Source organism: Lynx rufus, unplaced genomic scaffold (assembly GCF_022079265.1).
Source record: "Lynx rufus isolate CCGP_SWC_20201006 ecotype Redwood Valley unplaced genomic scaffold, mLynRuf1.p SCAF_4, whole genome shotgun sequence".
In the NCBI taxonomy this organism is placed as follows: Eukaryota; Metazoa; Chordata; class Mammalia; order Carnivora; family Felidae; genus Lynx; species Lynx rufus.
Genome location: NW_025814856.1, coordinates 16,286,620 through 16,312,643, shown reverse-complemented (window position 1 = coordinate 16,312,643; position 26,024 = coordinate 16,286,620). Strand labels below are relative to the sequence as shown.

Sequence of the window (26,024 nt, the reverse complement as noted above, 5' to 3'; positions counted from 1 at the left end):
AGAGCTGGGATTTAAAGTTGGGTCTTTCGGTCTTTAAAAACCGCTGACCTGCAAATGGCAGGATCAGTAAGACAGGCTGCACCCTGTTGGGAGCTGATGGTCTACTGTGAATTCGGCAGACGTTTTCCATAGAGGGCTAGATGATGAATGTTTGAGGCTTTGTGGGTTACACGGTCTCTGTTGTGAACACTCACCTCTGCCGTTATTGTGGGAAAGCAGTCGTGGACAGGACGGAATGGAGTGGGCCTGGTTGTGTTCCAGTAAAACTTGATTTAGAAAAGCAGGCGCTGGGCTTGATTTAGCCTGTAGCCATAGTCTGCTGACCCCTGATCTATGGGGAAGTGTGTAGGAATGTGGTTCATAAATTGCAAAGAACCCCTTGGAGACGTCTTCACTTTTGAAGGCCCATCCTTTGGGCCCCACAGTGCTTTACCCATAGTAGATGCTCAGTAAATCCTTATTGAGTGTGGGCCCGTTTCTCCCTCATGTGCCGAGCTGACATTTTCACCCCTGCCCTGTTTCTTCTGCAGTACGTGGGTGCCCCGGTGGCTTATATCCAGCAGATATTTGTGAAGTCTTCAGTGTCTCCCTGGCACAAGAACCTCCTGGCAGTAGATGTGTTTCGTTCACCTCTGTCCCGGGCATTCCAGCTGGTGGAAGAGATCCGGAACCACGTGCTGAGAGACAGGTATCCCTGTCAGTGCCCCCAGCCTCCCTGAATCTGTTCCCTACTGAAGGTGGAGGGCGTACGGTCCTCGGTGTGATTCCACTGCTCCAGCCAGTGCTGCAGAAATTGCACAAGTGAGAATGGCGGGTGAGCCACTTTCACATTGTGGCCCCACTACCCCTCGACCTACACGGATGGCACACATAGTTTCATCCGCAGGTCTCAGAGTAGGTGTCCACGGGGCTGACCCTGTGATGAGCTGACGGGGAACTGCCTGCCTCGCGCCTCAGATGGCTTATTGCCCAACGGTTATGAGATGTGGATATGGTGGTGGTAGCCGAGCTGAGGAGAAGCACACTTCCCCTGGGGATCGCTTCTGAAGCCCCAGCCCGGGTGGCGCTCCCCAGCCTGTGCTGGCTTCACAGGCTGCTTCACCCGCTCCGCTGGGTTTTAGTTAGCTGAGGGCTTTGACATGCATTCTGGTGAATGAAATGAAGCCCCTAATTTTCACCCTCGCCTCTTTGCCCACTGAATTGGCTGAGGTGTCTTCATCGGTGGGAGGTTGTGCATGTTCCCAGAACTTACTTAGAGAGGCTTGGGCCCCAAATGTACTTTGGAGGTCAGTCAACCACATGGTTTGGTTGTTGGCCACCTAAAAGAACTTTCTCCTGCTGCCCTAATCCTTAGGCTCTTAGAGATACCAGGCATCTGGGAACCTGATGACACAGGGTCCCTCTGTAAGTGCAGTGGGCCTGCCCTGTGCTCGCAGACATGACAGATGCCTTGTCCTATGTCCTGCACAGTTCCGGGACCAGGGGCCTGGAGGAGGTATGCCTGCAGGTGACCGACCTACTGCCTGGCCTCAGGAAGCTCCGGAACTTACTTCCTGAGCATGGGTGCCTGCTGCTATCCCCTGGGAACTTTTGGCAGAATGACCGGGAACGCTTCCATGCTGATCCTGACATCATCGGGACCATCCACCAGCATGAGCCCAAAACCCTACAGACCTCAGCCACGCTCAAAGGTACCCCAGGGCAGATTCCCTAGGGGCCCGCAAGGGTGCCTGTTGGTCACTTTGTCCTTTTTGATGGGTGCTCTGACAGATCAGGGGTTACCCTATGTTTTTTAGGGTGGGAGGGGTCCTTGGCGGCTCTACGGCAGCTGCCTTTTTCTGTCAGTACCCCCTGGTTTCCATCTGCAGACTTGCTGTTTGGTGTTCCTGGGAAGTACAGCGGGGTGAGCCTCTACACCAGGAAGAGGATGGTCTCCTACACCATTACCCTGGTCTTCCAGCGCTACCATGCCAAGTAAGGCTGTCGGCTCGGGGCTCCTGGCTGGGAATGGTATGAAGCTTTGAGTAGTCCCTGTTCTGGTCTAGGGTGTCCAGAATGCCCCCCTGGGAACTTAGAGTTTTCAGGCCTCCTGTTGAAATGTTTCTCTCTCTTAGATTGAGGGATGCTGTCTTTTCACATTTGAGCGGGGTGACCTGACTCCTGGTTAAGAATAGGGACTAAGGCAGGGCTGGCAAATTTAGTGTCTTGATGCCTCCACACGGCTTTCTTGAGCCTGTGGCAGGGGTCCCCAGCTGGAGACTACTGAGCCTCATGTGGCCTCAGGCCTCCCCAGCAAAGTGCTGTAGGCAGCTCCCTAGCAAGGGAGAGAGTGCTTGAGATGCCTCTGGTTGGCTGTCCTGGTGGGCGTTTGGCATTGATAGGTTGAGAAAGGGACGTTGAGGAAGGAGCAGGGCAGGGTGGGGTGGGGGGCTCCTGAGACAACTTGAGAATTCTTCCAAGACCCCTTAGAGACTGCAAGGAAGTTCGGACACCACAGAAAAGCCCCCTCCAACATGGGGAGGAGGGAAGCCCTGATGGGCCTTCCTTTCAGGGATTGCCTTTGCCCCTGGCCCAAGAGGGCCGGTCCATCTATCCCACCTGCTCCCTGACCAGGTTCCTGGGCAGCCTGCGGGCCCGTCTGATGCTCCTGCACCCTAGCCCCAACTGCACCCTTCGGGCGGAGAGCCTGGTCCACGTGCACTTCAAGGAGGAGATTGGCATCGCGGAACTCATCCCGCTTGTGACCACCTACATCATCTTGTTTGCTTACATCTACTTCTCTACGCGTAGGTCCAGAGCACAGAGGCTAGGGGCTTCCTCCAGGCTAAACGGGCATTCCAGACCGCCTGCTTCCCTGCCTCTGGAGGTGGCTTGGGGAGAGATGTCAGACACGCCCAGGGCTTCATCCCCCAGCAGAGTCTCAGGGGCTTGGGTGGGTCCATGGCTTTTCTGGCTTCTCAGGAAAAGATCTTTCCTGGGTTAGGGTTCCCAAAAGACACACTCCTCCTCTGAGACTGGGAAGTATGAAGTATACATGGTCATCCTTTTCTTAGGTTAAACCAGGGGCCGTCCCTTCCTCAGCTGTCAGGGCACACTCTACTCCTAGGAGCTCTGCACAGAAGGGCCCTGTGAGTCTGGTTCTGGGAGAGATGCAGCCCTGATGTGCCCTCTCTGCCCTCCAGGCAAGATCGACATGGTCAAGTCCAAGTGGGGGCTGGCTCTGGCTGCCGTGGTCACAGTGCTCAGCTCGCTGCTCATGTCTGTGGGGCTCTGCACACTCTTCGGCCTGACACCCACCCTCAACGGCGGGTAGGTCCCCACTAGGCTCCGCTGAGCTTCAGGGAGTACCCTCAGGCTGGAGAGCCCCTGGGCTTGCCGTTACCCTATATCTTCACGTTGTTATTTTGACATTTAAGAGGTACACTTTTTACCTTTGAGTTACTGGGCTTATATTCATATACGTGTATATGTAGTATATCTATATATACATATATATAGGCATGTGTGTGTACATACATGTGTGTATATGTGGAACGTGTATTCGTGTATGTGTATATAAGTGTGTATGCATATGTATACCCTTGTATTGCATGTGTGTGTGTGTATATAGGTGTCTGTGTGTTCACATATTACATATACTCCTGCATTCTACTCCTTGATGGCTTAAGGCACACACGGGTTTTCCCTTTTTTTTTTTTTTTTTTTTTTACTATTAAAACATTTAAGTGACTAATAGAATAGGTCATTTCAGAGTAAGTTTTTAAAAGACCATAAGCACAGGGGCACCCAGGCGGCTCAGACAGTTGAGTGAGCGACTCTTGATTTTGGCTCAGGTCGTGATCTCATGGTTTGAACCCTGCATAAGCTCTGCACTGTCAGTGTGGGGCCTGTTTGGGATTCTCTGTCTCCCTCTCTCTCGGTTGTTCCCCTGCTTGCACTAGCATGCACTCTCTGTCTCTCTGTCTCTCTCTATCAAAAATAGATGGATAAACGTCATTTAAAAAAAAAAAAGACACAAGCACACTTGAATTTGCCGCCTTTCCAATGATATTTGCTTTCTTTTGTCCTTTATCTCCCAGTCGGCTGGAAGCCCTGTCTCCTAGGCCCCGCCCACCTGTCTGTTAGTGGTCACTGACTGGCTGTCCCCTCCCTGGCTTGTCAGGCCAGTTGCAGGAGCAGCAATGTTGTGTTCTCTGTTACTTCCCTTACTCGTAGAACACTTGCTTCCTTTCCTGAACCTGATGCTAACACCCCTCCCCCGTGGCTGGCTGCTGTGCCAGAGCCTCCTCAGAGCCCTCATTTCCACTGCCCCACAGCAGAGGTCCCATGAGGCACACACCTCAGCTGGTGCGCCCTGTTCATCTCCAGTGGTGTGAGCCTGTGGTCCCAGAGAGCTTAGTAGTTTTCTTTAGGACCAGTTCTCCAAACAGTCTCTCCAGAGCCGAGCAGGGCTTGGAGCTCCTCTCGTTCCGCTTCCACTTAGTCCCGATGGCTTGGCCTGCAGTGCTGCCGAGGGGTCCTGGCCACGGTCCTTTCCTCTGGCCAGCAGAGTCCTGTGTGGGAGAAGGCTGCTCCGACAGCTGGGTGCTCCTCTGGCCCTCCTTCCGCTGTGCTGCATAGTCAGAGGCAGGGATGCTTGCCGGCCTGAAAGCCGAGAACTGGGTAGGCAGAAGCCCTATGTAGCACAGCGGGGGAGTCTAGGGTTTCTGCTCTGTGCTTCTGGAAGTCACTCAGCTGCCTCTCACTACAGGCTTCAAACCCCACAGCCTTCCTGGGGCCCAAACCTGTTGAGAACCAGCCTGTGTTGGGGGCCCTCCTCAGCACTGTCCTCACCCTCTCCCTCTCTGTCCTCAGAGAGATTTTCCCCTACCTTGTGGTGGTTATTGGGTTAGAGAACGTGTTGGTGCTCACCAAGTCCGTGGTCTCGACCCCAGTGGACCTCGAGGTGAAGCTGCGCATTGCCCAAGGTAACACGGCCGGCTGTGGGGGTGCGCCAGGGCGGGCGGGCGGTCTGTGCTGGGCTTCCTCCTGCGGGGGAGATGGGGAGCCCCAGACGTCACCCTCGCTTTGCCCTCTAGTGTAATCTGGTGTGGGCCACCAGGCCTTGGCAGCTTGTTAGCGTGTGCCCTGAGGAACCACAGAGTCGCTGGACTTTACCGTGTCCTGGTTCACATGTCAGTAAGAACACAAACTGGACTCTGCTGCGGGACTCGTGTGTTCAGTGGCCCTTTGTCCAGACTGGTACCTGGTGCTTTCTCTCCCTGCCACACTCCACCACACTAGGTCCAGGCTTCTGTGGCTGCTCACTTCAGAGACGCTGTCTCCACAACTGCCAGAAAAGGCCCCGTGGACTCAGTGCCAGGAGCTGGGGATCGGGGTTCTCAGGAAAGTGGGCAGGGAGCCTAGGCCTGAAAGTCTGAAGTGTTGCACTTCCTCCTCCGGACCCCAGGTCTGTGGCAACAAGGCCAAGGGTAGACTGTTTATTCATTCGAGGAACCTTCGTGAGCTCCTGTGAGAGGCCAGGCCCTGCACTAGATGGGGAGCTCTGAGGATGTGAGGGGACATGGCGCCTTTCCCACCAGGGGCTCGCTATGGGGGAAGGGCTGGAGGAAGAACAGCTGGCACTTCCATTGCTCGGGCCTCTGCCACGTGTGGGCAGGCACACTCACACCATGCCCGTGCTGACCGGACAGGACAATCCGTGGAGGCCGGCTGTGCCAGAGTGGGTGGCACTGCTCACCTTGGCACCCTGCCTCTCCCTGCCTCTGTGCCCCCCTCGGCCCCTTCTTCATGGCGACTGTGCAGTGACGGCAGCACCTGGAGCCTGGGCCCCGGCAGCGTCCCGAGCCAGGGGCGCCGTGGTGGAGTCGCCGCCTCAGAAGGCTGGGCGCCCTCCCCGTGCCTCTCCCCTCTGAGGAGCACAAGGTTGTGCGCAGACATGTGCTGGCCCCAAGGCCCTGTTGTTGTCCTCTGCAGGCCTAAGCAGCGAGAGCTGGTCCATCATGAAGAACATGGCCACAGAGCTGGGCATCATCCTCATTGGCTACTTCACCCTGGTGCCCGCCATCCAGGTAAGGCCCCAGGGCCCGCCACTCGGGTGAGTGCAGAAGCGGTTGACCAGTTCCCCAGCTGTGCAGCTCTGTGCAGGGTGCACCCTTCTCAACACAGGCACCCTCACCTGGGAGATGGGACCTCTCTGCTGCCGGGATGGTGGTTCTGTGCACAGTGCTCCTGGCAGCCCTGGTTCAGAGGTTCTCAGCCCAGTTCCAGTCACACCTGTTTCTCTTTTCTCAGGCAGAAACATTGTGGGGTCCCTGAATCTGTGCCCTCCTCTTTCCTAGGCTTAGCCCTGACCCCCATATGTGGCCTCCAGACACATGGCCACCACCCATTGCTCAGAGTGGCTCCTCCTCTTGGCCAAGTGCCTCACTCAGCTGTGGGGCTGTGAGCAGGTGGAGGAGGACCTCCACTGAGCCAGAACCTGGACTCGATGACTGTTGCTTGAGGGGTTGACGGAAGGGAGTGATGTCCTCCCTGTCCTTCCCCAACGCTGGTGGGCCTACTGAGTTGTGGGGGTGAGCAGAGAACAGAGGGCTGCAGGCTTTTACCCAGAGGGCATCTGCAGGACATATTGCCATCTTGTGACATAGGAGCGGACTTGGCCACTGTGCCACCGTGGGCTAGATCCCTTCTCTGCCCCCCAGATTCGAATGGCAGCTGTGGTGAAGGGCAGGGGAAGAAGGCTGAAATGTGAGCAGAGTTTGGGGAGCAGAGAGACTACCTTTATTCAGTTTCAGGGCAGAAATTAATTCCCTCCTGTCCTCTCGCCCACTTTGGACCCTTGCAGTCACTGGCCAGGAAGCTTTCTGAGAGTCCTGATGATGGGTCAGCCTGGGCTCCAGGCAGGTGTTGGTCATAGCATTTGAGTAGGGCCAGGGGGTTAGTGGGGGAGGGCTTTTTGGGGGGCAGGCTGGTGGGGCTCAGAGCTTTCAAGATTGGATCAGGCCCTCCTCTCTCGGGGGATGGAAGATGTAGGGAAAGCTCACACCCTTCAGCTTTCTGTGCATAAAGGTGCATGGGGTCTCTGCTGCCCCCTGGTGGGGCGGTAGGAGCAGCTGGCACTGTCCCTCCTTGGCCACTCCCAGACTCAGAACTTACCAGCATCTTTTTGCTGTGCTCTGCCTGCCACTGCCTTGCAGATTCTGAGGTGCCTGCAAGCAGGGAGCTGCTTCTCGGGTGCTAGGCCATGATGTCATCATGTCCCCTCATCTCTGATTCCAGGAGTTCTGTCTCTTTGCTGTTGTGGGCCTGGTGTCAGACTTCTTCCTTCAGATGCTGTTTTTCACCACTGTCCTGTCCATTGACATTCGCCGAATGGAGGTAGGAGTGGGCTGTGCCTTGCCCCACCAGCCTCCCCCCTGGCCCTCGCCATGCTCAGGGCTTGGGGTGAGAGCAGTGCGGGCTTTGGTCAGGGGCGGTCCCCCGCCTCCCGTGCAGCCTTGAGCCCTGACTACCGTGCCCCCAACAGCTAGCAGACCTGAACAAGCGGTTGCCCTCTGAGGCCTGCCTGCCCCCAGCAAAGCCAGTGGGGCGGCCGGCACGCTTTGAGCGTCAGCTGGCTGTGCGGCCGTCCACACCCCACACCATCACACTGCAACCGTCGTCCTTCCGAAACCTGCGGCTCCCGAAGAGGCTGCGTGTCATCTACTTCCTGGCCCGCACTCGCCTGGCACAGCGCCTTATCATGGTACCTGCCACCCCTGCCCTGCCCTTCGAGGGCCAGCACTCAGTTCCCTCCAGACTCTTGCACTTTGCCTTGGAGGTGGGGGTGCTCCTTAGGCCATCATGGCCCCATGAAGCCTGACTTTGGGAGGCTGCCCACCGTACCTTCCTGGCCAGAGCCTGGTGGCTTCTGAGGTGAAGCCTATCTCTGGGAGAAGCAGCCCCGGGGGCATCAGGTAGAAGAGTCGTCATCTCCCGAGAGGGACCCAGGACAGGAGCCTGGTAGACAGGGCGGAACCACCATGGTTGGAACTACCATGGTTCCCTGAGCAGGGTTTCCCTGCTACATAGTGCGCAGGCATCAGAAAATTCTGGCCCAAATAATTCACTGGCTGGACTGGGGAGCAGCAGAGGAGCAGGGCTGGCCGTTGGCCAGCCGTGGTGCCCCCATGGAGCTACAGTGAGAGGGAGCAGGACTGAGGTCCTCTGAGGATGGGCGCACCCGTAAGTGTCTCTGGAACAGGTCAGCCAACCCGTCCTTCTTGCTGTGCTGACCATGGGAATGGTGGCCACTTTTTGATATGGGGGTTGGGGAAGTTCTGAGGATGTTCTTTGTATTTCTAGGCCAGGAAACCCAAACTGTGACCATGGAAAGGGAACTAGGTCCCTTTAATGGCAGTTGGCCCAGGTGGTAGTGAAAGGACATGACCAGGCAGAAGGGAAGACAGATTGGGGCCTGTGTCCTCTCCCCATCCCCAGACGTGAGGTCCCTGTGCTGCTGCTTCCTGGCACGACGGCCAACGCTGCCGGGGCTCGGGGCCACCCAGAGGCCACACTAAGCACCCACTGCCCCCTGTAGGCTGGCACGGTTGTCTGGATCGGCATCCTGGTGTACACGGACCCGGCAGGGCTGCGTACCTACCTTGCCGCGCAGGTGACAGAACAGAGCCCGCTGGGCGAGGGCGCCCTGACTCCCATGCCCGTGCCTAGCGGCGTGCTGCCTGCCAGCCACCCGGACCCTGCCTTCTCCATCTTCCCCGCTGATGCCCCTAAGTTGTCCGAGAACCAGACGTTGCTGGGAGAGCCACCCGAGCCTGGGGGTCCAGCAGAGGGCGCCCAGGACAGCCCAGTGCCAGAGGTAACCTGGGGGCCTGAGGATGAGGAACTTTGGAGGAAACTCTCCTTCCGCCACTGGCCTACGCTCTTCAGCTACTACAACATCACCCTGGCCAAGAGGTGAGCTGGGCTGTGCCAGGTGCCACCTCCCCACTCGGTGTCAGCTCACCCGCTCCAGAGGGGGAGACCCACCGGTTTGAATTCTGCGTTTCCTTTCAGAAAAACAGCATAGGGTTGTGAGGTAGGAACTAGGGCTCAAGTCAGCAGCATTGCGCTGTGCTCCAGGGAGTCCCAGGACGCTGCCAGCCCCTGGGCTGGAATGAGATCGACTCGCGCGGGCCTTCGCCCGCTCTGTGCCACGATGGGTGGTGGGGGCGGCCGGCATTCGGTGGCGGCAGTATGGGTACTGCTGCCTGTACCAGAGCAGGGTTGGGTGCCCTGAGCTGGGCCGGGAGGGACAGGACTCTGTACCGCCCCCACCCACCCAAGACCGTCCCCAGAGGGTGGGCTTGGAGTCCGGCAGGTTGAGCCAGTCTGCCTGGCAAGCGGGGAAGGCCCTTCTGAAGGCACCCCGCCGACCGCGCCCCCCTCCCCCGCCCTCCCCCAGGTACATCAGCCTGCTGCCCGTCATCCCGGTCACGCTGCGCCTCAACCCCAGGGAGGCCCTGGAGGGGCGGCACCCTCAGGACGGCCGCAGCGCTTGGCCCCCGCGGCGGCCCGGGCTGGGTGGGCCCTGGGAGGCCGGTCCCAGGGCGCCGGGGACGGCGCAGGCCCACGGCGACGTCACCCTGTACAAGTAAGGCCCGCGGGGGGGTGGTGGTAGGCGGGGGCCGGCGGCGCGCCTAACCACGTTCCCACCCGCGCAGGGTGGCGGCGCTCGGCCTGGCGGCCGGCATGGTGCTCGTGCTGTTGCTGCTCTGCCTCTACCGCGTGCTCTGCCCGCGCAACTACGGGCAGCCCGGCAGCGGGCCCGGCCGGCGGCGGCGCGGGGAGCTGCCCTGCGACGACTACGGCTACGCGCCGCCGGAGACGGAGATCGTGCCGCTGGTGCTGCGCGGGCACCTCATGGTGAGCGTTGCGGGCCGGGGGGGCGGGGCCGGGGGCGGGGCCAGGTTCTGCCCATGCCCACGTGCCCCGTCCCCGCAGGACATCGAGTGTCTGGCCAGCGACGGCATGCTGCTGGTGAGCTGCTGCTTGGCGGGCCACGTCTGTGTGTGGGACGCGCAGACCGGGGACTGCCTCACGCGCATCCCGCGCCCGGGGTAGGTGCCCGGCCCCACCCGTGCCCCACCCTCCTCCCACACTCCCTGCCCGTCACCCCCTTCCGTCCTCACTCCGTCATCCCGGCCCCCCCCCCCCCCCGACAGGCAGCGCCGCGACAGTGGCGTTGGCAGCGTGTTCGAGGCTCAGGAGAGCTGGGAACGGCTGTCCGACAGCGGGAAGGGGGGCCCGGAGGAGCCGGGGGACAGCCCTCCTCTGCGGCACCGCCCCCGGGGCCCTCCGCCGCCCGCCCTCTTCGGGGACCAGCCAGACCTCACCTGCCTGATCGACACCAACTTCTCGGCGCAGCCTAGGCTCTTGGAACCCGTGCAGCCCGAACCCCGGCACCGGGCCGGCTGCAGCCGTGCTCGTGACGGCCCGGGCTATGACTTCAGCCGCCTGGTGCAGCGCGTGTACCAGGAGGATGGCTTGGCGCCGGGGCCCGCGCCAGCCCTGCGCCCGCCCTCCCCTGGGCCCGGGCCGCCCCTGACCCCTGAGGAGGACGGGGTCTGTCCTCTAGAGAAGGGCTCCCCGTCCCTGGCCTGGGCTCCCAGCGCAGACGGCTCCATCTGGAGCTTGGAGCTGCAGGGCAGCCTTATCGTGGTGGGGCGGAGCAGCGGCCGCCTGGAGGTGGGCAGGGACCCCGGGAGTGGGCAGAGGGCAGTCCCCACGTGGCTTTGAGGGCCTCACCGGCCCACAGGTGCTCACCGCCTCTGGGTCTGCAGGTGTGGGACGCCATCGAGGGCACGCTGCGCTGCAGCAGTGAGGAGGTGTCCTCGGGTATCACTGCCCTCGTCTTCCTAGACAAGAGGTGAGAGCACTGGGCTGCTTGCCCTGTCCCTAGATGTTCCCTTCCTCGTCCCTTCCCGGTACTCAGCCCCACATCTGTGAACGGGTAAACCACACAGTGGGAGGTGACCACTAAAGCCCTCAGAATAGGCCCTTGACCACTGTGACAGCATGCAAGAGGGAAACCACAGAGTTTTCTTTCCCCCATTAGCCTATCACTGCTGACCTGATCTGGTCTTGGCTGCATTTTCAGTGGCAGATAAATGCTTTTTCAGCAGAATTTTTGTGTGAAAACTTCCCTTCCTGGTTGGTGCTGGACACCTCCCTCGCCTCCTTCCTTGGCATGCCTGTTGGCTGTGGGTGCTCCCTGGACTCCACCTGCTCACACTGCCTGCGGGCCCGGCCACCAGAGCTTTTGCTCCCTGTTCTGGGCTGATAAACCCAGGACTCGCTGCGACCAGATGCCTCCTCAGCACTTCACCTGTCCGTCCGTGCTGGCCCTGCCCTCCGGGGTCCCTGATATCTAAGCTAGAGCTGGAGCCTTTTTCTTCTCGGGGCCAGGGTACCCATTGCCCTTAGCGCTCAGGTTCTGGTGGCTGCTGTTGTTATTTTTGCCCCGTTAGGCTGTGATTGCAAAGGCCATGGCTGATACCCTCCCCTTCAGCCTGGCCAAGTTCTTTGGGTCCCTTCACACTTGTAAATTCTTCCCCGCTGTTTGTTTCATCAGGTTTAGGGAAGGCCCCCAGGTCTCGGCCGAGCCCTCTGACACGATACTTTTGCAGGCTTTGGCTCAGGCCCTTCAAAGTCAGGGCTTGTAGGCCTTTTGCTGGAGTAAGATTTTATTTTTTTTTTTTACTTTTTTTTTTTTAAGTTTATTTTTGAGAGCGACAGAGACCCAGAGCTCGAGCAGGGGAGGGGCAGAGAGAGAGGAAGACAGAATCTGAAGGAGGCTCCAGACTCTGAGCTGTCAGCATGGGGCTCAGACGCTCAACCAAGTGAGCCACCCCTATTTTGTTTTTTAAAAATTTTTAATATTTATTTTTGAGAGACAGCAAACAGGGGAGGGGCAGAGGGAGAGGCTGACAGAGAACCTGATGAAGGAGCTCCAACCCACAAACCAGGAGATCATGCATGACCTGAGCCAAAGTCATGCTCAACCAACTGAGCAAGATTTTTTTTTTTTTTAATGTTTTTATTTTTGAGACAGAGCATGAGCAGGGGAGGGGCAGAGAGATGGGGAGACACAGAATCTGAAGCGGGCTCCAGGCTCTGAGCTGTCAGCACAGAGCTCGATGCGGGGCTTGAACTCACTAGCTGTGAGATCGTGACCTGAGCTGAAGTCGGACGCTCAACCAACTAAGATTTTAAACTCCTGGAGTTTAAAATCCAACCCCTGGAGTAAGATTTTAAACTCCACTCACTTTGAGGTTTTGGGGCCACTGGGCAAATGCCCCCACCTCTGCTTAGGAATTCCTGGGCTGTGAAGAAAATCTTTTCTTTGTGAAAAAGGACGTAGATTGGGTGGTACTTGGACTGAAGCTGCTTTAAGAGGGGACGCCCAACAGTACCTCCTGTGGCTCCGACACACAGCCTCTCCTTGGGGCTGATTTCCCCTCCTCAGAAGCCCCTCTGTGAGCTCCAGGCCGTGGAGGGGAACCCCACCCAGCACGTGCTTGTTTTTTTAACTTCCAGTCTCACATGATGTTCTCCAGGTACCACCTCACACACTATCCCTCGTGACTACCCTGTAAGGTGGGCAGTTGTCCCCATTTCACAGATGAAGAGACTGAGACACAGAACAGAATTGTAACCTGGGTCCCTCGGCTTCAGCATGTTCCCCAGCCCCTGCGCTTGCCTCTTGGCCACGGTCCCTACGTCTGGTGGAGTTGACCTGGCGGGTGCCCACAGTGCTCGGCCCCGGGCCTGGGCGTTCTGAGGGAGAGCCATCAGCGGCCACTCTTTTCCAGGATCGTGGCTGCCCGGCTCAACGGTTCCCTCGATTTCTTCTCCTTGGAGACCGGCACTGCCCTCAGCCCCCTGCAGTTCCGAGGTCAGAGGGCCCAGGCTGGGTGGCTGAGTGCGTGCACCTGGCGGGTGGAGTGTGGTGGCTGCCTGCACGGTGTCTTCTCGGAGATCCCTGACTGGGCCTGTCGTCCCCAGGGCGGAGCAGTTCCCCCGCATCCCCTGTGTACAGCAGCAGTGACACGGTAACGTGTCGCCTGACCCACACCGTGCCCTGTGCACACCAGAAACCCATCACGGCCCTGAAGGCAGCAGCTGGGCGCCTCGTGACTGGGAGTCAAGACCACACGCTGAGAGTGAGTCGGCTCCATCTCTTGGGTGCCGGGTGGCCTGCCACAGGTGGTGGGGGGCATCCGGGGGTCAGCCAGGGAGGGGATGCAGGAGGGACTTCCTGGCCCACATGTAATTGGGAAAATGCCAGAGGTCAGAACCTGATGCCCGTCCCTGCCCCAGGTGTTCCGTCTGGAGGACTCGTGTTGCCTCTTCACCCTGCAGGGCCACTCGGGGGCCATCACAACTGTGTACATTGATCAGGTGAGGGGGCCGTGTGTGGGGTGCAGGGATACCAAGCCATGGGTTTTGTTTCTGACTCTCAACAGCTGGCCCTCAGAACCTTCTGGGAAGCAGTGAGGATCCCTACTCCCAGGGCACCGGGACACCCTTGGGTCCAAAGGTGTTCCACCGGTGACCCAGCTCCCTTGGGCCTATTCCTTTAGACCATGGTGCTGGCCAGTGGAGGACAAGATGGGGCCATCTGCCTGTGGGATGTACTGACTGGCAGCCGGGTCAGCCACATGTTCGCTCACCGTGGGGATGTCACCTCCCTCACCTGCACCACCTCCTGCGTCATCAGTAGTGGTCTAGATGACCTCATCAGCATCTGGGACCGTAGCACAGGCATCAAGCTCTATTCCATTCAGCAGGTGGGCACATTGGGGGCCACAGGAGTGTTGGTGTTGTAGAGAGGGATTCAGGACACTAAGTTATCCTGTCTTTGCCTCTAGGACCTGGGCTGTGGAGCAAGCTTGGGTGTCATCTCTGACAACTTGCTGGTGACTGGCGGCCAGGGCTGTGTCTCCTTTTGGGACCTAAACTACGGGGACCTGTTACAGACTGTCTACCTGGGGAAGAACAGTGAGGCCCAGCCCACCCGCCAGATCCTGGTGCTGGACAATGCCGCCATCGTCTGCAACTTTGGCAGCGAGCTCAGCCTGGTATATGTACCCTCCGTGCTGGAGAAGCTGGACTGAGGCGGGGTGGGGGGGGGGCGGGGGGGCAGGAGCTGCGGTGCAGAGCTGAGGCTTCTGGAAGCTGCCTCTAGAACTGTTCTGCCTCGTTGACTGTAATATTAAAGGTTTTTTTGTTTTTTTTTTTTTTAAATCGCATCTGTCACGGGCCTTTCAAACCACTTGCATCTTCTCCTCGAGCTGCTCCATCACTTCTGCGTGCCCTCCGTGTGCCTGAACCCCAGCACTTAGTCACATGCTTCTGAGAGCTGCTCCAGGCAGGAGCTGTACACGACTGTAGAGGGGTGGTTACAGGGTGGAGCAGTCCAGCAAGCCAGTGCTGCAGGCCTTCTTTCTTAACCTTTCCGAGGTGTGGACACCAGGGGAGACCCCACTGTCGTCCTCCTACCTGTCCACGTCCAAGCTTGCTAAGAGGTTCCGGCTCCCTCCCTAAGGCAGCAGTGGGCAGACACTGGCCACAGAACGGGTTGGTTGATTACTTTAATAGCAAAGAGCTGAAAAATGTCAGGTCCCACAAAGGAGAGCTTGACCCAAGGGCCGCGATACGTCTCAACCCCACAGGGGTGCGGGCTGGGCCAGGTAGGGCTGAAGGCAGTGGGAATGGGAGTGAGAGGCCAGGCCCACCTGAGAGGCCCTGCTAGGCATGGGCAGACCGGCGTGGGAGATGATGTGGCGGAAAAACCGGGTAGGCAAAGCCTGTTCAGGTCTTGTTGAGCGTCCAGAGCGGATCCAGAAGACTAAGGGGGTCATCGGTGGGCCTGGCAGCCCGCAGACCCTGCCCATTATGGGCCTGCAGAAAGTTCTGCTTGCTCATCCGCTGCTTTCCTCGCAAGGAGCTGTCCAGGGAGAAGGCCTCCGGAGTTAGGGAGGCCAACAGCTCCAGGGAGGAAGAGGGGGGCCCCAGGCTGGGAGGCGCAGGTGCTGGCTGTTCCTCCTCAGGCTGGGGGACCTCGGGCAGCGGTGAAGAGAGAGGGGGTGGGGAGGAGGACGGGAGCTGGGCAGACTCCGGGAGGCTGGCTGGCGGCAGGCCTGGGGGCTCTACAGGGGCAGGGAGGCCGGCAGCCGGAGAATCTAGGCCCCCAGCAGGCCGAATGCTGAGCTTGGCGATGGTGGCCTGGATGGAGCTGATGGGCACGTCTCCACCGAGAACCAGGTCCTGGGAGTCCTGAGGAAGGTGATTCTGTGGAGACAGAGGCACGTGAAAACGAGTCCACGGGGCTGTGGCCGGCCCAGCCGCCCCCCAGGGGCGCCTTCCTCACCTTCTGACTGCTGCCTGTGCTGGCCGGAGCCCTGCCCGGAGGGGGCACACCGTGGCGCTGCAGCACTTGCTCCACGTGTCTCACCACCGCCTCGTGGCAGAACCTGAGGTGCAGCTGCAGCGGTGCCCCCGGCCCGGTCAGCTAGGCGGGGCCTCGTCACCCCCGGGGCAGGCCCCCCGCCCCGTCCAGCGCCCACCGGCCCAGCCCCTTACTTTCTCCTGCAGCATGTGTTTCCTCTGCTGCCGCATGCGCCGCACCAGCCGGGGCAGCTCGGGGATCCCGTTTCCGGCCTCTACCTCCTGCACAGCCGCGTAGAGCAGCGCAAAGGCCCCGGTCCGGCCCACCCCGGAGCTGCGGCGGAAGGGGGCGTGAGGCCGGGGCCGGAGGACCCCCGCGGGCGAGTGCCCGCTCCCCGCTCCGTGCCTTACCTGCAGTGCACGATGACCGGCGTGTGCAGGGGCCGCTGATGCAGGTAGTGCGCGTGCACCTCCTGGATGAAGCGCAGCAAGTTGCTGGGGCTGTCGGGCAGGCCTCTGCGGGGGTGGGGGCAGGACCCGTGAGCCGGAGGGGGACCCCATCCGACGCCCCGACCGTCCCCACCCCGGGGCAGCAGACGCACAACTCGGGCCACGTGGGGAAGTGGAGGTGCACGAGCGAGCGCTTGAGGCTCTGGTCGCGGAACTGCAGGCTCAGCACGCGCTCCACGTGGGTCTCGGTGGCGCGGACGCTGCTCAGCGCCAGGCTCAGGGCACCGTGCACCATGGGCTGGCCCCTCTCAGTGGGGAAATAGCGTGCCACCTTTTGCTGAGAGAAAACAGATGAGGCAGTTAGGGCTCTTTGCAGGGTCCTTCTTGGGCACCCCCTGCCCCCTCTTACCTTCTCCGGCACCCCTCCCTCCCCCCCTTACCTTCTCCATCTCAGCCTCAGACACCAGCATGACAATGACCGACACCTTCTGCTCGTGCACCATGAGCCAGAAGTCAGCGGCTGTGCCGGGCAGCGGTGCCTGGGTGGCCACCAAGGGCGGGCAGTACGGCGAGAGCCCCTCCACGCGGCTGGCGTTGATGTAGTCATCCTTGCCCGAGCGCAGCACCACGCGGTTACTGTCATAGGGCATGACGTCCTGGTGCCGGTTCTTCAGCGAGTAGCAGCGCGCGATGGCGATGGACCGGCCCCGGGCGTCCTGTTCCTGTGCTTCCTGCAGCTCTCGCCACACGGCGTCCAGAGCCCCTGCGTCGCCCAGCTGGCCCCTGAAGGCCTCCAGCTCCTGCTGCAACTGCTGCAGCCTCTCGGGGCGCTCGTAGGGGTCCCGCTCAATCAGCCGCAGGGCCTGTGGCCGGCGGCCCTCAGCCGCGTCCACCTTCGTAGGCTGCAGCAGGGGCTGCCCACCCCCGGGGGGCTGTGCGCCCCCGTGCTGACTCTCAGGGCTGGAGGAGAGCAGGTCCGCGGTCGCGGTGCCCCGGCGCGCGCACGGGGGCGGCTCTGCTGCAGGGGGCTGAGGAGGTACTGGGCCAGGCCCCGGTGATGGGGCTGGAGAAGGCACCAGGTGGGGGTTGGGCGGGGGCTGGCCAGCAGGTGAGGGACCTCGAATGGAGAGAGGGGCTGCCTGGGGGCCCAGAGGCCGGGAGGAAGGGGCAGGACCATATGCCAAGGTGGGATGGGGAGACTGAGGTGGCCCAGGGCTGGGGAAGGGCAGAGCCCCTGAATGGGGGGGCAGAGGGTCCTGAGAGGGGCCCGGGTAGAGCGGTGTGTGCAGGGGCGGCGTTGGCTGTCCCAGGACACCAGGCTGAGGGGTAAAGGGATAGGGAGGCTGGGGGGGCTGGGAGGGCTGGAGGGGTACCCGCCCTGGAGCCTGGGGTGGGAAGAGGTTCGGATGCTGGAGTGGAAGGGGCTGCTGGGGGGGCTGGGGCCCAAATGCTACTCCTGTGGGATGAGGCTGGGGCTGGGGCCCCACCCTCGGGGCTGGAAAACCTGGGGGAATCCCAGGAGGAAAGTGGTGCTGGGCAGGGGGAGCTGTGAGGGGTTGCTTGGTCCCCAGAGGGTAGGTGTAGGGTGCAGGGAGCAGTTGTGGCTGCGGTGGGGACACCGGGAAGCAGGGCTGGGGAGGAGCAGGGCTAGGGTTTGGCCGTGGTGCCGTGTGGCTGGAGATGGGGGCCTGGATGCTATCTACCGTGGTGGTGGCTGGCCGAACCCCCATGGCCAACTCGGGGCCCGAAAACTGGGGAGGTGGGGCTGAGGGCAGACCTGCCACCGGTGGGGGTGGCCCTACCCCCACATAGGGGCCGCTCACCACGCCGTGCTGTGGGGAGGATCGGGGCACGAGGCCCAGCTCCGGTGCGTAGGCAGGGGCCGGGTAGAGGGCAGGTCCGGGGGCCATGGCCATTGCAGGGTGTCCTGGGGCCTGGGGGACCCTGGGTGGCAATACCTGGGTGTGGCCCGAGTAGGTACCAGGAGGTAAGGGTCCTGAGAGATAGTGGGGTCCCGGGCCTGCAACACTGGGGAAGGGGCCGGGAGGAAAGTGGAGAGGGGCGGCGGCTCCCAAGTAGGTGTCGGGTGGCCGCGGGCCGGCCACCATGTCTGGAGGCAGGCTACGCAGCTCTTCAGGCAGATCTCCTGTCTCTACCACCTCTCCTTCCTCCCTCCGGGGCAGCAGTGGCTTCGGGGCGGTGGGCCGTGGGGGTGGCTTCTTCTTCAGCTCCCTGCAGAACGAGGTGAGGAAGTCATGGAGCCAGACCCCTGTCGGCCTAGCCTGGGGTGTGGGGCCGCACCCACCTGTCCAGGAGCTGCTGGCGGGCAGCCTCTCGGGCCTGGCAGGTGGACTGGGCCCGTTCCAAGAGGGCAGCCACCTTGCTCTCCAGGTCGGCATAGAAGTCCTTGCCCTCCTGGGACTTTTTCATCAGGTCCTCATAGGCTTCACAGGAGGCTACCAGGGTCTGCAGTGTGGACTTCCACCTGGGGGGCAGAAGGGCCAGCGCGAGGTGAGCAGCTTAGGCCCCGCTCTGGGCGGGAGGCTGGGCAAGAAAGAGCAGGGGGCCGGACACTGACTTTTGGTCCAGGTCACTAAGCACCCGCCGCACGGCCGCGTACTGCACGTTGGCCTCTGTCAGTGCCCGCAGGACGTTGTCCTGGGCCGCCAGGTTCTGCTCCAGGTACACCCTCAGCTGGTCATACTTCTTCAGCTGCTCCTCGAACAGCTTCTGCGGGAAGGAGGCGGAGGACAGACACTCAGGGCCTCGCCGCTTACAGGCGGAGCCCAGAGACACTCCTCCTGCTCACCCACCCACCTTTATCTCCGAGTGGTCCGTGGTCACCAGTGACGCGGTGATGTCATCCTTCTGGATAAGCTCACGCAGCTGCTGCTCCAGGGACACGCGCTGGTCCCGCATCTCCTGCACCTTGGCCAGGATGCGCTTCAGATTCTGCAGCACGGCCTTGTCCTCTGGGAGCAGCAGTGGTCGTGAGCCTGGAGCCTCCAGCCCTGCCTCCCTTGCCCTGGGGAGGGGAGGGACTCACCTGGGGTGAGGGCTGGCGTGGGCAGGGCAGCCCGGACCTGGTCCAGCGGCCCGCTGAGCAGGCGCAGGTTACCGACGTGCAGATTCATGGCGCGGTGCAGCTCGCTGTTGGTGAAGGAGGCCTTCTCGTGGACCTCCATGTACTTGGCCCAGTCTCGCCTCACCTCGGCCAGCTCTGCCTTGGAGCCGGCCCCTCCCGCCAGGCTGGCCCCGGCCTGGCCCAGGGTCTCCTGCAACTTCTGCTCAAGCAGCTCATCCTCCTCCAGCAGCTCCCTGATGTCCTTCAGGGAGGCCTCCACATCCGTGAACACACCTGACAGCACTAGGGGGTGTCGGGGGAGGGGGGGCGCAGTTCCTGAGGTAGGCACACTAGGCACCCGTTTGTGTCCATCCTCAGGGAGACAGAACCACCCACTCAGTCAAGGGCCCGTGTGTGACCCAGTGCTCGCCGAGCAGGGCACACAGGGTGCAGGGATCCACGGAGGGATGGAGGTGGGCGCTCGTGCCTAGTGCTCAGAAGTCTAACCTCTGTCCTCGGGGAACAGAGGACACGGAGGCGGCCACTACAGGTGACCTCCACCACCCACTTGTTTCTCCCCACTTGCTCACCCTGCATGGACTGGACAAGGTTCCTGACGGTGTCGGGCCGGACACTGAGAGCGGCACACTTTTCCATAAGCTGGGGCGGGATGTGGCTGTACGCATCAAGGTTGTCCACGGTCTCCGGATCCAACTGCATCGAATCCATGAACTGGCTATGAGGGCAAGAGGACCAGGTGGGTGTTGACCTAACTTCTCACTCCTCTCCCGAGAGCGAGCCCCACCACTGAAACTGGGTCTGAGGTCCTAGCAAAGGGCAAGTTCGCATCCTGACTCTACCACTGGAGGTCTTGACCTGGCCCCACAGAACAGACCCAGGGCACTGGTGAAGAAAATGCGACAGAGGGACACTGTCCTCCCAAGACATGTGACTTTCACCCTCTAAATCCAGCACCCGAGACCACGGGCAGGAAAAGCAGTACTAGGAAACCTGGGGCAAGAGGACATTCGTTATTCCTTTCCCTGCTGCAGGCAGCACTGGGGACCCCACAGACATCTGCTGTGTCACCTCCAGCCCCACACTCACTCCAGGACTTCATTCTTGTCCTCAATCTTGGCCATCATCTCCCGAAGCAGCTTGGCCTTCTCCTCACTGCAGAAGTGACAGAGCAGTTGTTGGAAACCTATGTCCTGAGACATCCCAACCCCACGTGTGCTAAGAACGGGGCCGGCCCCTCCCGCCCACCTGTACAGTGACGACGCTTCGTGGGCAGCCATGGGTACCAGTTTGGCAAAGATGTCAGGGCCCGTGACGGCCGGGTCTGTGGGGTTCACTGGTAAGGGCTTTACCAAGGGGGCACCTGGGAGGAAGAGGAACAACTGGAGACCAAGTCCACACAAGCGGAGTCTGCCTCTGTTCTGTCCTCCCGTCTTCACCCCCTACCCCAAGCCTCAGCCGCGGCTCAGCTCCAGACCTTTCACGGGCTGCAGGGTGTCCAGTACTGGGACAGCCTCGTGGTAGATGAAGTCATTGTCCTTTTTGGCAGAATTGTACCTGGGGTCAGAAGGGGAAGTGGAGAGTCCAGCAATCAGCAGGGATCCAGGACCTAGCCTCCCAGGGGGCCCACTATTCTCAGGTACATGATGCAGGCAAAGGGCCAAGACCCTTCCCAACAAATAGGAACCAGGGCCACCACCAGCCCCACAGACTCACTTTCCCCCAATGACATCCATAGTGAAGCGAAGTGCATCTTGCACAGTGTCAGGCTGGCCCTGTAGGACAGGGAAGGTGGGGGGGACGGGGAGTGGGGAGGACACTCAGCACCAAGTCAAGCCGGCGTCAGGACAACCCTCAGTCCCACCATGTACTCTCAGGGCTCTGAGGGGCAGCCATGCTCTTCCTCAGCTTTACCTTGGCTAACTTGATGGCTTCATTAAGCTTGTCCAGGGCACTCTGGAAGTATGCGACCTGTACGGGGCAGCAGGCAGAGCCCGGTCCATCCTTCCCTCCTCCTGCCACCCCATTAAGCCCTGCCTGGCCATCGGGTGACCCATTAGAAGACCAGAAGCTGAGGAAGCAGCCAGGCACCAGCCAAGCCAACAGCTTAGTGTCACCCCCTGCCCCACCTCCTCAGGCCTCTTGGGATCAGGGTGAAAACAGATGGGACAACATAAAAGAAACACCAGGCCTACAGCCAGCGGTGGCCAAGGATGTGGGCGTGAGGGACGGCCAGGACAACCTCTCCTACTCCGTAAGGGAAGTTTCCCCTCTAGCACCCCCTAGGCTGCACTTAGTCCTAACCCCCTGCCGTGGCTCACTCACCCGCTCCCCGAACTTCTGCTGCTCCTCAGCCTGCTTCCCCATGTGCAGCTGGCGAGAGAGAAGAGACGCCACCACTTACTTCCCAGCTGTGGCAGCCCCACCCCCCGCCCATCCCCCCCCCCCCCCCCAGTGGTCACAGTGCTCGCACATGAGCCACAGCTGCAAAGTAGTAGATCTTCATCTGTACGAGCTTCTTCCAGTCCTTCTGGATCCGGCCCAGCAGCGAGGCGGTGTCAGGGTTCTCCAAGGCCCGGCATGCCTCCTTGTAGTAATCCACCACCTGGGAGCCAGGATGGGGCCGTCAGTGGGGGTCAGGAGTGAACTGAAGGCCTGCTCTCAGTCCCTTGAGGGCCACCACCCACCCCCGTCCCTACCTGTGCGCTGATGCGGGCCACCAGAAAGCTCTTCCTGTTGTCCAACATTGACTTCTCCAGAAGGCACTCCTGAGCCTGGCCCTGGACCAACAAATGCAGGTGCGTTCGCTTGTTTACCCAGAGATCTTACCCTTCCCATCAGGGGGACCACAGAGGGATTCCCCTCCCCTGTCCTCGCTCCTCCAACCTCCCCTACTCCAAGAAGCGCTGCCCTGCTCTGATCCACCGGGGCTCAAAAGCTCAAAGCCAAGGCCCCGCTGCCATCTGCACAGGGCCTGGTCTAGGAGCTGGCACCAGCCGTCCCCATCCCCGGATTCAACCGGGCCCCAACAAGGGCACCTCCTCACCAGCATGAGGTTGACATTGAGAGTGAGGATCTGGCGGCTCATGTCAACGCTGTAGGCATGAGGGAAGTGCTCACGCAGGTAGGCAAAGGCGCCTGCCGCGCACTGGAAGTGAGTGCAGGAGACCTTCATGCCCTGGGAGGGGAAGAGGCGGAGGATGGCCAGAGGCAGAGCCAGACAGCTGCCCGTGTCCACTCCCACAGGACAGGACGCAAACTCTGGAGGTGAAGGACACTCAGCACCCCTCCTGGGTTATGTCCTCTGTCCCACCCACTGCCCCTCCCCCTCCTCACCTCCTCAGACACCCGCTTGTCCATGGCCCCCAACATGGAGTGCAGTGCCCCTGGGGAGTCAGAGAACATGGTGTCAGGGCTGGCCCGGGGCTGCTCCCCAGGCTGCCCACACCTTTGTCAAGTGTAAGGCAGAGGGGGCAGTGTTGTCACTCACAGGAAAACAGGGATCTGAAAACTGCGGCTGCTGGCCCAAGGACACACTCAGAAGTCCAGCCTAGCCCCTCAGTCTACTGCTCTACACCAGGCAGAGGTGTGGGTGTTGGAAGGAGGAGCTCCCATCCATAGCCCCTAGCCTACAGGTCCAGTCTTGAAGCCCCAGGGGTGCCTACACAGGACTCTGGGGCTCCCCAGGCGCCTCCCCTGAGCCACACTAAGGCCAAGTCATCAGGGCTAGCTGAGAGCAACCAGAAGCCAAGGCAGTGCTGTCCAGTCTATGAAGACAGGTCGCTACTCCTGGCCAGAGCACACAGCAGCAACACCATGTGGCAGCCAGCCCAATGGAGCTTCTCCCCAGCAGGTGGCTGCCCACGGCCCAGAAAAGAGGTGCTGGCAGAGCTATGGGGGAGGCAGTGAAGGGGTCAGAATCCGGGGACCTTCTGTCCATGAGCACACTGCCTTTGTGACTTTCTGCTGAGCTGAGATCCTGGGTTGGCGGGCCTGGGAGGTAGGGACATGGAGAAGGGGTTAGGCAGCTCACCGAGGTTGTAGAGAATGCAGGCCTGCTCATACTTGATGTCCTCATGGGCCACAGACTTGCCAGAGAAGATCTCGGTCCTGCAGACAGGCCACCCCCATCATCTTAAGGGAAGGAGCTGGCCGGGACCTTGAGGCCAGGTGATGGGACCAGCTACCCCACTGCAGGTCAGAGGGAGGCCTGGGGAGACCACACCAAGCCACTCCCCATCCTCGGCAGCAAGGAAGGGGGCGGGGAGGAGAGTAAAGGGAAGGGACACCCCCACCATCCAAACACCCTGGGCTGCCCAGGCACCCTCCAGGCTCCCCCCAGCCCTGCCTGCCAGCTCTTACCAGGTGACAGGAACAGCGGCCTCTTGGCCCGAGCCCATGGGGACCCGACTCTGCAGGTAGTGGAGCTGGCCTAGGTACTTGCGGAGGACACTGCAGCCCTCAAAGTCCCGTGGGACACGGACCGCATTCTGGGGGGCAGATGGGAGAAGCAGGCCTGCCATCATTTGGGGTAGAGTACAGGCAGGTCTGTCTGCCCACAGATGCCCAAGAAACATACATCTGAGCTAGGAGACTGCACACTCCAAGGGATGCAAAGAAAGCCCACAGCTATACCTGTAGTTGTTCAACACCCATCCCACCAGCCAGGGCTGGCTGGCTGGCTCAGTCCCACCTTTCTGGAAGGCAGTTTTAAAACATACATTAAAAATGTTAATGTACGATGTGTCTGGGTGGCTCAGTTAAGCATCTGACTTCAACTCGGGTCATGATCCCAGGGTTTGTGAGTTCCAGCCCCACATCAGGCTGTCTGCCGTCAGCTCGGAGCCTGCTTCAGATCCTCTGTGCCCCGCCACCCCTAGCCTCTCTCTGCCCCTCCCCGCTGCTCTCAAAAAAAATAAATACTAGGAAAAAAACGTTAAAGTACTTAATGCTGACCCACAGTTCTGTATCTAAAACCTACAGTAAAAGATACCCAGTAAAGCAAATGCTTGGAGGAACACACAGGGTATTTATCACAGTATTATTAACAGGGCCAAATACTGGATGCCACCAAAATTTCCATTAAAGAGGACTGTTTAAATAAATTATGTCAAACCTACCCACAAAAGAGAATACTCTACAGCCACAAAGGCTGAAGACAAGAGTCTCTATTATGTTTAGATGTTTATGACATATTTATCGTTGGGGGAAAAAAAAAGTAACCGATGAGCAGTATGATTTCATTTATGTAAAATTACATAGATACTGAGAGCCAACTAGGTATATACACAAAGACAAAAGATTCTAGAAGGTTATACACCAAAATGTTACGTGATTACCACTGGGTCTAAGTAATTTATCCTATTCTCTATATACATAGGGATATGTATTTAATACTCTATTTTTTATATTGAATACTTTTACTCTTTTTTTTTTTTAATTTTTTTTTTCAACGTTTATTTATTTTTGGGACAGAGAGAGACAGAGCATGAACGGGGGAGGGGCAGAGAGAGAGGGAGACACAGAATCGGAAACAGGCTCCAGGCTCTGAGCCATCAGCCCAGAGCCCGACGCGGGGCTCGAACTCACGGACCGCGAGATCGTGACCTGGCTGAAGTCGGACGCTTAACCGACTGCGCCACCCAGGCGCCCCGAATACTTTTACTCTTTATAAAAAACAAAACTTTTCCCATTTTGGGGAAACAAAACAAAGCAGACAAAACCTGTGCTCAAAGAGAAGAGTAGACAACATACTCTCCAAGAAGCAAGTGCCCAACACAAAAAAGGGCTGGGTCGGAGGCACTGTGCACGCCCTCGCCCCCCAGCTGGGTGAACCAGCCCCCCCCCACCCCCGGACTCCAGGGGACAGCTAGCCAGCACCACCTGCTAGAAGAAACCCTCCAGGACACCACCCTGTGGAGCTGGGCTCCAAGGCCCCTGCCTCAGAAGGGAGAGCTGGGGCCCGTCCCACTCGGCAGCTCTCCCCCGGGCCCCGTCGTCCTCTCGGAGCAGGAATGTAAGCTCCCTTGTGGAGCAGCCTCCAGAGGGCGCAGAGCAAGGCGAAGGCTCACGGCCATGCTGGTAAGGTGTGACCGGTCCCTCAGGCCAGGGCGTCTGGAATCTAGTCACCACCCCCTCCCCATCAGAACCTCTGCTGTCATCAAATACCATGGGGACTTAACCTTTCCCTTCAGGCTGACGCCATTTTTCAAAGCGGGAGCCACATCTTAAGCAGCCACCTCTTTGAAACAACAAATCTGATGTGCTAGCTACACATTTTTTAAAATACTCGATAAAGCACATATAAAAAGGTTAAAATAGAGAAGATTTGTCTTTGTACTTCCTAACACCATCTTTGGGAGACAACGGAAGCAACCCTCCCTCCAAGCCACACAACTCCACTGGCACTTTTAATCCAGCCAAGAAACGCGGCCCTCCGTGTCCCACCTGCCATGTTCTCTGTCGCCTACACACGGAGGAGCCAAGCAGAACAGGAGTCAGAAAGGAAGCTCTGAAGCCACAGCACTCCCACCACCCTCATGAGCCCCTCACCACGCCTGCCAGCTTTATGCCCTGTAGTCACAGAACTGAGAATTTTGGAGTTACAACTGGAAGGTCTTCTTAGAGGACGACTCTTCCAGCCCCTGCTTTTCAGGTGAGGAACCTGGGGCCAGATCGCACAAAGAGGGTTGCCCATAGCTTCTCAACTTATATCCACCCTCCACTTGAACTACAAATCACAGAGTCATGGTAAAAGCTTAACTTCACTTATGCTGACTCTGCTTTGCATGTCTCTCTGCTTTGACACATTTTCTGTAATTCACTAGACCAGTGTTAAAAAATTGCTGTAATAATTTAGTTATTTTTAAATTTTTTTTTAACATGGAATTTATTGTCAAATTCATTTCCATACAACATCCAGTGCTCATCCCAACAGGTGCCCTCCTCAGTACCCCTCACCCACCCTCCCCTCCTAATTTAAACCCTTATTTTCACTTCATGTACTGCTGAACTTGGGAGGTTTTTTGGTCTGGATTATACACAAAAGTTTGTTTGCTGA

General features: G+C 59.5%; 2 protein-coding genes and 1 long non-coding RNA gene across 3 annotated transcripts in view; 2 read left to right on the top strand and 1 right to left on the bottom strand.

The window, feature by feature from the left end:
• SCAP (SREBF chaperone) overlaps positions 1-14,286 on the top strand; it is a 39,001-nt gene extending 24,715 nt beyond the window's left edge. Inside the window, exons 4-23 of the mRNA XM_047094759.1 lie at positions 531-688; positions 1,471-1,691; positions 1,869-1,974; positions 2,614-2,786; positions 3,183-3,309; positions 4,855-4,967; positions 5,977-6,071; positions 7,282-7,380; positions 7,529-7,747; positions 8,582-8,958; positions 9,446-9,634; positions 9,705-9,906; positions 9,985-10,100; positions 10,206-10,728; positions 10,824-10,909; positions 12,855-12,937; positions 13,048-13,205; positions 13,363-13,443; positions 13,626-13,832; positions 13,914-14,286. Of these exons, the coding sequence (XP_046950715.1) occupies positions 531-688; positions 1,471-1,691; positions 1,869-1,974; positions 2,614-2,786; positions 3,183-3,309; positions 4,855-4,967; positions 5,977-6,071; positions 7,282-7,380; positions 7,529-7,747; positions 8,582-8,958; positions 9,446-9,634; positions 9,705-9,906; positions 9,985-10,100; positions 10,206-10,728; positions 10,824-10,909; positions 12,855-12,937; positions 13,048-13,205; positions 13,363-13,443; positions 13,626-13,832; positions 13,914-14,159 (3,579 nt within the window). The 3' untranslated portion in view covers positions 14,160-14,286. The remainder of the gene's footprint in view (positions 1-530; positions 689-1,470; positions 1,692-1,868; positions 1,975-2,613; positions 2,787-3,182; positions 3,310-4,854; positions 4,968-5,976; positions 6,072-7,281; positions 7,381-7,528; positions 7,748-8,581; positions 8,959-9,445; positions 9,635-9,704; positions 9,907-9,984; positions 10,101-10,205; positions 10,729-10,823; positions 10,910-12,854; positions 12,938-13,047; positions 13,206-13,362; positions 13,444-13,625; positions 13,833-13,913) is intronic.
• A 332-nt stretch (positions 14,287-14,618) lies between these two features.
• The window catches only part of PTPN23 (protein tyrosine phosphatase non-receptor type 23), a 35,616-nt gene continuing 24,210 nt past the window's right edge, over positions 14,619-26,024 (bottom strand). Inside the window, exons 3-25 of the mRNA XM_047094758.1 lie at positions 23,327-23,454; positions 22,998-23,074; positions 22,301-22,350; positions 22,011-22,142; positions 21,664-21,744; positions 21,438-21,569; positions 21,290-21,337; positions 20,879-20,935; positions 20,681-20,739; positions 20,442-20,521; positions 20,213-20,327; positions 20,054-20,119; positions 19,537-19,682; positions 18,929-19,249; positions 18,700-18,854; positions 18,461-18,612; positions 18,188-18,367; positions 16,323-18,114; positions 16,035-16,219; positions 15,844-15,948; positions 15,628-15,766; positions 15,416-15,529; positions 14,619-15,336 (exon numbers count right to left, since the gene is read on the bottom strand). Coding sequence (XP_046950714.1) covers positions 14,857-15,336; positions 15,416-15,529; positions 15,628-15,766; positions 15,844-15,948; positions 16,035-16,219; positions 16,323-18,114; positions 18,188-18,367; positions 18,461-18,612; positions 18,700-18,854; positions 18,929-19,249; positions 19,537-19,682; positions 20,054-20,119; positions 20,213-20,327; positions 20,442-20,521; positions 20,681-20,739; positions 20,879-20,935; positions 21,290-21,337; positions 21,438-21,569; positions 21,664-21,744; positions 22,011-22,142; positions 22,301-22,350; positions 22,998-23,074; positions 23,327-23,454 — 4,794 coding nt within the window. The 3' untranslated portion in view covers positions 14,619-14,856. The remainder of the gene's footprint in view (positions 15,337-15,415; positions 15,530-15,627; positions 15,767-15,843; positions 15,949-16,034; positions 16,220-16,322; positions 18,115-18,187; positions 18,368-18,460; positions 18,613-18,699; positions 18,855-18,928; positions 19,250-19,536; positions 19,683-20,053; positions 20,120-20,212; positions 20,328-20,441; positions 20,522-20,680; positions 20,740-20,878; positions 20,936-21,289; positions 21,338-21,437; positions 21,570-21,663; positions 21,745-22,010; positions 22,143-22,300; positions 22,351-22,997; positions 23,075-23,326; positions 23,455-26,024) is intronic.
• On the top strand, positions 19,613-22,321 carry LOC124523020 (uncharacterized). Its single transcript, XR_006964895.1, has 4 exons — positions 19,613-19,703; positions 19,999-20,603; positions 21,102-21,762; positions 21,936-22,321. It is a non-coding gene; the product is annotated as an uncharacterized LOC124523020 (long non-coding RNA).